This window comes from Microcaecilia unicolor, chromosome 1 (genome assembly GCF_901765095.1).
Source record: "Microcaecilia unicolor chromosome 1, aMicUni1.1, whole genome shotgun sequence".
In the NCBI taxonomy this organism is placed as follows: Eukaryota; Metazoa; Chordata; class Amphibia; order Gymnophiona; family Siphonopidae; genus Microcaecilia; species Microcaecilia unicolor.
Genome location: NC_044031.1, coordinates 762724764 through 762735487, shown reverse-complemented (window position 1 = coordinate 762735487; position 10724 = coordinate 762724764). Strand labels below are relative to the sequence as shown.

Sequence of the window (10724 nt, the reverse complement as noted above, 5' to 3'; positions counted from 1 at the left end):
GAGATGGAAAATGCTCTCTGAAGCTGCTGCTATAAGTTGTTAGTTTTCTCTCCCTGAAAGAGATCCAAGCCACACCCACGAAGTTCAAACTGTCAGTGGGGAGGGTGAGGGGAGGAAATGGCAGTGCTTGATGAAAAAGAGAGCTCAGTTTGATAGGAGATATACTATAGGATGTCATTCTGAGGCCAGGCTAAGTCTAAAGCAGGAGAAGGTATTCTCTGCAGCCTATCTGTGAGATGGAAAATGCTCTCTGAAGCTGCTGCTATAAGTTGTTAGTTTTCTCTCCCTGAAAGAGATCCAAGCCACACCCACGAAGTTCAAACTGTCAGTGGGGAGGGTGAGGGGAGGAAATGGCAGTGCTTGATGAAAAAGAGAGCTCAGTTTGATAGGAGATATACTATAGGATGTCATTCTGAGGCCAGGCTAAGTCTAAAGCAGGAGAAGGTATTCTCTGCAGCCTATCTGTGAGATGGAAAATGCTCTCTGAAGCTGCTGCTATAAGTTGTTAGTTTTCTCTCCCTGAAAGAGATCCAAGCCACACCCACGAAGTTCAAACTGTCAGTGGGGAGGGTGAGGGGAGGAAATGGCAGTGCTTGATGAAAAAGAGAGCTCAGTTTGATAGGAGATATACTATAGGATGTCATTCTGAGGCCAGGCTAAGTCTAAAGCAGGAGAAGGTATTCTCTGCAGCCTATCTGTGAGATGGAAAATGCTCTCTGAAGCTGCTGCTATAAGTTGTTAGTTTTCTCTCCCTGAAAGAGATCCAAGCCACACCCACGAAGTTCAAACTGTCAGTGGGGAGGGTGAGGGGAGGAAATGGCAGTGCTTGATGAAAAAGAGAGCTCAGTTTGATAGGAGATATACTATAGGATGTCATTCTGAGGCCAGGCTAAGTCTAAAGCAGGAGAAGGTATTCTCTGCAGCCTATCTGTGAGATGGAAAATGCTCTCTGAAGCTGCTGCTATAAGTTGTTAGTTTTCTCTCCCTGAAAGAGATCCAAGCCACACCCACGAAGTTCAAACTGTCAGTGGGGAGGGTGAGGGGAGGAAATGGCAGTGCTTGATGAAAAAGAGAGCTCAGTTTGATAGGAGATATACTATAGGATGTCATTCTGAGGCCAGGCTAAGTCTAAAGCAGGAGAAGGTATTCTCTGCAGCCTATCTGTGAGATGGAAAATGCTCTCTGAAGCTGCTGCTATAAGTTGTTAGTTTTCTCTCCCTGAAAGAGATCCAAGCCACACCCACGAAGTTCAAACTGTCAGTGGGGAGGGTGAGGGGAGGAAATGGCAGTGCTTGATGAAAAAGAGAGCTCAGTTTGATAGGAGATATACTATAGGATGTCATTCTGAGGCCAGGCTAAGTCTAAAGCAGGAGAAGGTATTCTCTGCAGCCTATCTGTGAGATGGAAAATGCTCTCTGAAGCTGCTGCTATAAGTTGTTAGTTTTCTCTCCCTGAAAGAGATCCAAGCCACACCCACGAAGTTCAAACTGTCAGTGGGGAGGGTGAGGGGAGGAAATGGCAGTGCTTGATGAAAAAGAGAGCTCAGTTTGATAGCATCCACTCAATCATTCACATGCCATTATAAAAATCACACATATAGTCCAATTACATTGTCCAATTTAGTTCAATTATGCTCCTATAGTTCCAAAAAAGTCCATGCTGAGACAAATGAGCCTTCAGGTCAATCACCAAATATGCATATCACCCAATGTTGATTCTTCTATCGCTCCATGGGTGATAGTCTTAATTTCCTAGCACGATTTCAGATTTGATTCCAACTTGATTCCTACACTTCCCCAGCTGCAAAGGTCTAAAATACAAACTAACACACGCGACCAGCTTTTCTTATATGAGAACGCAGCTATGGAATTCACGTCCAACTCACCTGAGAAAGATCAACGAATTAACTGACTTCCGCAAAGCCTTGAAGACTTACCTCTTTAACAAAGCCTACCATGAGAAACCTTAACTAACTATAACATAACACCTATCCAACTTTATTTAGAATGTATCCTTCTACAACTGCTTGAACAATTCTCTTGTCTTCTTTAACTTCTTTGTAACACCAATTGTATGATGTAACCTGGCATGGCGATGCCATAACAGGTCGCTGTAAGCCACATTGAGCCTGCAAGTAGGTGGGAAAATGTGGGATACAAGTGCAATAAATAAATACACTTGATCTTCTCACATTTGTAACTTCTTAAATCGGTAAGAATGTGAATTCTGTGTCTTAATTTCTTCAGACCATCAAGATGTTTTTTTTAGCTCGACACAAATGTTGTGTTTCGCCACGCACGGAGGCATCCTCAGGAGCTGTTAACCATATCATTCATAGCCCGGCATTGCTGGGAAATCTCCAAGTTTGATTCTCACCAATGAATCAATAGAAATAAAACAAAATAAAAGATGGCAAAGAAAATAAGATGATGCCTTTTTTTTTATTGGACATAATTTAATACATTTCTTGATTAGCTTTCGAAGGTTGCCCTTCTTCGTCAGATGAGAAATAAGCAAATGTTGGTAAATGACAGTATATAGGAGTGAAACATCAAAGCATTTCAGTGACAGTCTAACAGGATGGGGGTGGATAGGTGAGAGACAGGAAGAATCGGGTGGATGAGGGACAGGGAGATGAATGAAAGTGCACCCAAGGCACTACTCAATTCCCCTATCCTTGTTCTTTCTCAACCAGTACTTTCCTCGCCCTTAATTGTCTTGTCTGTCTGTATTTTTAGATTGTAAGCTCTATCGAGCAGGGACTGTCTTTCTGTGTCGGGTGTTCAGCACTGCGTGCCGCTATACAAATGTTAATAATAATAAGATTCTATGCAATACTAAATGTCTATTCTTTTATATATTTCCACCATTCATGATGTATTGTAAGCCACATTGAGCGTGCAAAGAGGTGGGAAAATGTGGGATACAAATGCAATAAATAAATAATAACATAAATAATGGCGCATCTCTAAGTCTTACCCCAAAACTAATGACTTGAAGTGCAAAGTGCGAAATGCGTTAACTTGGGCCTTGGAGAACATGAAAAGAATGCTACAAGTGCCGAGGTTCGACTTTCGCGTTCTGCGTCCCGACGCCGCTCGGCTCCTGCCGCTTCCCGTAGTGCGTGCTTGCGTGCGTGCGTACTTGCGTGCGTACGTGCGTGCGTGCGTGCCTGGCCGTCCAGGAAGTAGCCGGGCGGCCGAGGGCTAAAGTGACAGAGCGGCTCTTCCCCCGCCCCAGCCATGGCGCTCGTGGCTCTGCCCTGACTCCCTGGGACATATGGCGCTGGCGGGCAGCGACCTCCTGGCCCTGGACCTGAAGTGGAGCCTCTTCGTGTCGGCCCTGCAGAGCTACAAGCGCGACTCCATGCTCAGGCCTTTCCCGCCTCTGTACGCGCAGGGGGAGCACAAGGACTTCGATGCCTTAGTACGTGGGACGATGCTGGTATCACACTAGGGCTTCTCTATGCAGTTGCTACTTTCTACCCAGGGAAGAAAGTAGGAGACGACCTCAGAACTCTTGCTCTAATGCATTGCTCTGTGGTTTTCCCAAGTCCTGGAGTCCCACTTGCTAGTCAGCTTTTCAGGATATCCACAGTGCATGAAAGAGCTTTTCCATATGCAAAGCTGGCCTATTCACAGTGCATATTCTGAAAGGGGGGGGGGGAAACGACATTCAAAGCGATTTACATAGTATATATAAGAAGTGTAGCCATACTGGGAAAGACCAAAGGTCCATCGAGCCCAGCATCCTGTTTCCAACAGTGACCAATCCAGGTCACAAGTACCTGGCAGAAACCCAAACAGTAGCAACATTCCATGTAGAACCCCAAAGAGTAGCAAGATTCCATTCAGAATCCCAAGTACATAAGTGTTGCCACACTGGGACAGACCAAAGGTCCATCGAGCCCAGCATCCTGTTTCCAACAGTGGCCAATCTAGGTCACAAATACCTGACAAGATCCCAAAAAAGTACAAAACATTTTATACTGCTTATCCCAGAAATAGAGGATTTTCCCCAAGTCCATCTATGGACTTTTCCTTTAGGAAGCCGTCCAAAGCTTTTTAAAACTCCGCTAAGCTAACCGCCTTATGCAGCGAATTCCAGAGTTTAATTACACGTTGAGTGAAGAAAAAAAGTTTCTCCGATTCGTTTTAAATTTACTACATTGTAGCTTCATCGCATGCCCCCTAGTCCTAGTATTTCTGGACAGCATAAACAGACGCTTCACATCTACCCGTTCAGCGCCACTCATTATTTTATAGACCTCTATCATATCTCCCCTCAGCTGCCTTTTCTCTAAGCTGAAGAGTCCTAGCCGCTTTAGCCGTTCCTCATAGGGAAGTTGTCCCATCCCCTTTATCATTTTCATTGCCCTTCTCTGCACCTTTTCTAATTCCACTATATCTTTTTTTGAGATGCGGTGACCAGAATTGAACACAATATTCGAGGTGCAGTCGCACCATGGAGCGATACAGGTACTTATTTGTACCTGGGTCAATGGAGGGTTAAGTGACTTGCCCAGAGTCACAAGGAGCTGCAGTGGGAATCGAACCCAGTTCGCTGTACTAACCACTACTCCAGATCTAGTGCAGGGTAAACATAGTAAATGACGGCAGAAAAAGACCTGCATGGTCCATCCAGTCTGCCCAACAAGACAAACTCATATGTGCTACTTTTTGTGTATACCCTACTTTGATTTGTACAGGGTGTCCAGGATTCTCAACCCAATTCTCAGGGCACATCCAACCAGTCAGGGTTTCAGGATATTCGCAGTGAATAGGAAACAAAGAGGCATTTCATGCATATTCATTGTGGATTGCCTGAAAACTAGACTGGCTGAATGTGGCCGAAGGACTGATTTGAGAACCATTGATCTAGTGCACAAGCAGACCACCATGCAGAGTTGCCCAGTTTCAGGAGGGAGATTTTGGACCAATCCTGGATTTCTAATATCCTAATGCAACATCATAGGGATTGCTGCACTGATGTCAGTTGCCTAGAATTAAGGACAACAAATACCCCTCTGCTTTGGGAGGTAAGCTGAAAACCATTTCTGGCCGAAAATCTCTCATTTGGAACTGGGTAAATTGGCTGCTCTGACCAGGTAAATAAAACCTGCTGATTTTCAGTTTCTGTTTGTATTTACTTACCATTTAAAAGCACTCATTAATGCTTGATATAGTAATTTAATGATACAGGAATGCTTTGGACATTATGCATAGAAACTTGAAATCTGTAATAACTTTATTAACAAACAACGAAATGTAAAGTTCAAAACTTTACTCCCATTTTTGAAACAAAAAATTACAGGGCTAGTAGTCTTAATACAAAGGCCTCTTCTCTTGGGCCTTGAATGCCTTGGGGCCCAATAGGCCCCACTGTCTCCCCTTTGCAAGAGGGGCCATGAATTATTGAGCGGCTAGGCCCAGGACAATTTTTGAGCATGGCAGAAACCATGCAGGAACAGTAACAGAGCTGCCAAGTTACCCATTCCATGAGGGAGACTTTTTGGCTGGTTCTGGTTTTAAACTTACAATCCAGGACTGCCCAAAAAGTCTCCCTCCTGGAATGGGTAACTTGGCAGTTCTGCAGGACTCACAAGTAAAGCAGGCACCTGTGTGTAGTAATAGGCATGAGACAGGAACCAAGGGTAGAGTAATAAGGTATAAAGCAATTAGGGAAGAACTTGCACTTAAGCAGGGCACGGAGCTGGCCTTACGGAGTTTAAGAGGGGTTTGGACAGATTCCTGAAGGAAAAGTCCATTGAACATTATTAAAAATTATTTTTTTTTTTTTGGGGGGGGGGGGGGGGGGGTTGCCGGGTTCTTGACGCCTGGATTGACTGCTGTCGGAGACAGGATGCTGGGCTTGATGGACCCTTGGTTCTTTCCCAGTATGGCTGTGCTTATATGTGCTTATTTCCAAACATTTGCTATACTGCTAAAAAGGCCTACACATAGGCCGCTAAGTGGTTTGCAATAATATAATAAAACAACAATAAAATCATAAAGAACAATCATTAAAACTGGTATACAAGGTATGACAAAACAGTGGAGTTTTAAGCCTGAAAAAACTGTATTATTTCTTGAAGTGTATTTCTCTAGTTTGGCCAGCAGGTGGTGCATGTTTATGTTTAAAGCTGTTACAAAGAATTGAGTGTTCCTTCTTTAGTTAACACAGATAAGAGGTAACCTGCAGTGATGTGGCCAATTACTTTTAAAACTTGTTGTTCTGGGCTGTGATTGGCCCAGGAGCTCCGAATTCATCTAGGATGTATTGGCTTTTTCTCCAATCTTAGCCAGGGAGAAAAGAGAGAAGGATCTCTTTGCTGATGCCCTGTGAACAGTTATAGTTGATAACCTGTGAGCAGCTATATGGCTTGATCTCCCCAGGTACTATATAGGTAGCAAACAAATATTTAAGTAGTTTTATAATTGATCCATATTTCAGTTACCTGTTACTGTTTGCTGATTGCACCTTTTCTGTTCATTGTTTTAATTTTTCGTGACAATAAACATTTTTAGTTTATTGCCTCTACTTGTCTGGACTGACTTAAGAATCCTGGTGGTTTGTGTGTTGGGTCTGTGAGTGCTTTCTAGGAACTGTTGGACCACTGGGAGTGTGGCCCCAGTAACCTAGAAATCACTGGGGGAGTACCTTGAGAACAGGAGACGTGCCCGGAAGTGGTTGGGACCCAGTTGGTGGGGGGAGGGTGCTAGTGTAGAGTACGAGCGGCAGGTGCAGGCAGACCTGAGCTGTGCTAGGGATAGACCCTCTAAGTGGTTGCTAGGCATTCTGTGACAGATCTTGTCCTTTTTTTTGTGGCAGCGGTGGAATTGTCAGACTCAGTGTGTGGAGTGAGGCTCGCCATCCACTGAATGGTTCAGATTTTCTTTTTTTCTGTAACCTCCAGATACATTGCACAGTGAATGAGTGCAGCTGTAATGGGGTCCTTTCCTGTTCAGTTAGGAGTTTAGCTGTGTGCTGATGGCGACTGGTAGCAGCCCTCAGACACTGCAGATGCCTGACCTGACACAAGAGCAACTGGATGGCCTCAGCAAGGAGGAGACGCAGGACCAGCCTGTGCAGAGTTCTCAGGGGAAACCAGACTCCTTGTGGACAATGGACTGCGCATTGGCAGATCTACATGATAGAACAATGGCGGCTAGACCAGCTGCGGCGTGAGGAACAGGAAGAGCGCCAGCAGCGGGAGGAATGGGTAGAGTGCCCGTGGCGAGAGGAGTGAGAGTGTGAATTCCAACTGCAGAAAATGAAGTTGGAGATGGAAATGGAAATGGCTGATATCCAAAGCTCCATCCCAACCCCCTGTTCCAAGGCAGGATCCCCAGCCCAGATCGGGCCCAACTTGTTTTCACAGTTTGATACCAGATGTGATATAGATGGATATCTAACTGCCTTTGAAAAAATTTGCTGCCTCAGAGAAATTCCTCAGAAAGACTGGGTATACTATCTGGTAGGAAAGCTCACTGGTAGAGCACTTGAGGCAGTCGTAAGGACTGTCCATGAGACGTGCTCCCAGTTTGAGGAGGTGCTCAAAGCTTTGCCATTACCCCCCTCCCCCCTTTCCCCTGAGACCTGCAGACTAAATTTCCGGACTTTGCAAAAGGGGGCAGATGATACAGCGAGTTTGTGACCCAGCTAAGATACTAGCACCAGCAGTGGCTCAGTGGAGCTGAGGTTAAAATCCTGGAGGACTGCCAAGACCTGATGGTCTTGGAGCATTGTCGCCCAGAAGTGAGGGAACATGTTCAAGATCACCAGCCCCATCATTATGGCTAATCGTCCCTGATTGGCAAAGAGAAGCCGACCTTATCTAAGGGCAGCCAGGGCACTAAACCAAATATTCCTGCAACCTCAGAGACTGTCAGCAAACCCTCCAGTGTTCCCCAAAAACCTAGACATTTCAGAGCGGATAGCCCAGATAATTCAGCCTGCACTAAAGAGTATTCCAGTTCCTGCACCAAGGCTGGCTGCTTTTGTGGCTGGTTCCAGTTCAACGAAGGAGGCCCACACAGTTGCTGCAGCACAAAAAGTTACTGGCCATTCATCAAGCAAGGAAGCAGATGGGTTTCCACAGCACTACAGCACCCCAGTAACTGTGAGTCAGACCCAGGTAGCTGGGCTTTTGGACACCGGCTCTGGCATGACTTTGTTACAATCAGAGCTATTGCCGGAAGATGCTATTCTCCCAGGGCACACTGCGGAAGTAGTGTTAGCCAATGGATCTAGAGAGACTGTGCCCGTTGCTCGAGTATTCCTGGATTGGGGTACCAAGCCTTGATACAGAGAAGTAGGAATAAGGAAAAAACATGCCGGTATCAATGTTGTGTGGGACTGACATGGGTCCAAGGAACGTTACCCTTGATAGCGGAGCCAGCACTTCTGCTATGGTGACCCATAATCAGACCCGGGCGGTCCAGCAAGCAGAAGCCGCAGCGATCACCTCTCCAGTTCCAGATCCTGAGCCAGTCCAGGTGAAACCAGCTGACCAAGCAGCAGGAGGAGGTACTGCTTCCAGCAGCACTTGTTCTAGAGGTGACCGGGGCCGTGAGTATGGAACAGCCTGACTTAACTGACACACCAATTGATCAGACTGTTGACCCTGATTTGTTAGAAGCCGTGAGGCAGTGAAACTTGTAAAGATTGTATCGTATGGAATGGGGGCTTGTACAGAGAAACTGATCCTGTTGATCCTAATAGCCCCTGGATAGCAGGCAAGCAGCTTATAGTGCCCAGGGAATACAGAGAACAACTCTTATGTACTTATGTACAGATTTCACATGATATTCCGCTAGCAGGACATCAGGGAGTGACCCGCACAGAACTTCTGTTGGCTGGGAGTATCTCGAGCTGTAGCTGACTATTGTTGAACCTGTGATGCATGCCAAAGAGTGGGTAAGACCCAAGATCACTCCTGAGCTCCCCTGAAACCTTCACCCATTATCAGTGAGCCCTTTGAGAGACTAGCTGTGGATATAGAGGGGCCTCTAGCTGTTCCTAGCCGGACTGGGAAAAGATATATACTGACAGTGGAGGACTTTGTTACCCGATATCCTGAAACAGTAGCCTTAGCCTCCATAAAAGCAAAGAACATTGCCACTGCCCTGCTAGAAATATTTTCCTGGGTAGGATATCCACGAGAAGTACCCTTAGACCAAGAGACACAGTTTATGTCTGAGTTGATTCAGAATCTGTGGTCACGCTGTGAGTGAAATCTGTACGTACCGCCCCACATCACCATGAAACTAATGGGTTGGTGGAGAGATTTAATGGGACATTAAAGCATATGTTAAAGACTTTTGTGGAGACAGGTGACTGAGACTGGGAGAAGTACTTGCCCTAACTACAGAGAAGTACCCCAGGAGTCTACAGGGTTCTCTCCATTTGAGCTGCATTATGGCTGGAGGGTGAGAGGGCACCCTGACCTAATAAGAGAACAACATTGGGAGGGGAAAGTTGACACCTCTGACACTCCTGTAATTGAATATATAGTTAATATGTGGCAGTGATTAGAAGCCCTTGTGGGTTTTGTCAGAGATAACTTACAGGCAGCCCAAACTTAAGCAAAAGACCTAGTATGATCGTAATGCCCGAAACGGAGTTTTATGAGGGCCAGCAGGTACGTGTTTTAGTCCCAGTTCGGCAGAATAAACCAGGCTAACTGGGTGGGACCTTACAAGGTCATAATGCAGGGACTGTCTCTTCATGTTCAAGTGTACAGTGCTGCGTACGTCTAGTAGCGCTTTAGAAATGATAAGTAGGAGTAGTAGTAGTAATACGCCTGAGTGGTACAAACTATACCTATGGACTCTCAAGACAGAAAGTAGCGTACCTTTCATGTAAATATGTCAAAGGCCTATGCAAATCATACAGCCATTATACTAGCAGTGTGTAGCCCACCAGAAGAGAGTCAGGATAACGAACCTATGCCTGACCTCTTACCAGAGGGATCTGACACTGAGGAGAGACTAAATATACAGACTATGGAAACCCCTTCAGTCAAAAGGGAGAACTAGAAGAACAGCAGGAAACATGTATAAAAGAGACACATTTCACATGCTCTAAGCATGAGAAAGATTTAAGTATGAAGAAAGAGCTAATGCAGCACTTGAAACATAATAAAGAAACTGGAATATGTGCAAGTGTAGAATAAGGGAAAAACTATTAATAAAGCAAGCATTACCGACATCGCTGCCTGGATGTCCAACCGGCATCTGAAACTGAACATGGCAAAGACTGAGCTCCTTATCTTTCCACCCAAACCCTCTTCTCCTCTTCCCCCACTTTCCGTCTCTGTTGACAACACCCTCATCCTCCCCGTCTCTTCAGCACGCAATCTCGGAGTCATCTTCGATTCCTCCCTCTCCTTCTCTGCCCATATCCAACAGACAGCTAAGACCTGTCGCTTCTTCCTCTATAATATTAGCAAAATTCGCCCCTTCCTCTCTGAACAGACCACCCGCACCCTCGTCCACTCACTCGTTACCTCTCGTCTTGACTATTGCAACCTTCTCCTCGCTGGCCTCCCGCTTAGCCACCTATCCCCCCTTCAATCTGTCCAAAATTCCGCCGCACGTCTTATCTACCGCGTGAACCGATACTCTCATATCACCCCCCTCCTTAAGTCGCTTCACTGGCTCCCAATCCACTACCGTATACAGTTCAAACTTCTTCTATTGACCTTCAAGTGCACTCAATCT

At 45.7% G+C, this 10724-nt stretch overlaps 1 protein-coding gene across 2 annotated transcripts in view; it reads left to right on the top strand.

Moving 5' to 3' along the window:
• Positions 1-3166: 3166 nt before the first annotated feature.
• Positions 3167-10724, top strand: part of PARP16 (poly(ADP-ribose) polymerase family member 16) — a 48784-nt gene continuing 41226 nt past the window's right edge. For both annotated transcript variants that reach the window (XM_030189778.1, XM_030189777.1), the window contains exon 1: positions 3167-3426. In XM_030189778.1, the coding sequence (XP_030045638.1) occupies positions 3280-3426 (147 nt within the window). In that variant the 5' untranslated portion in view covers positions 3167-3279. The remainder of the gene's footprint in view (positions 3427-10724) is intronic.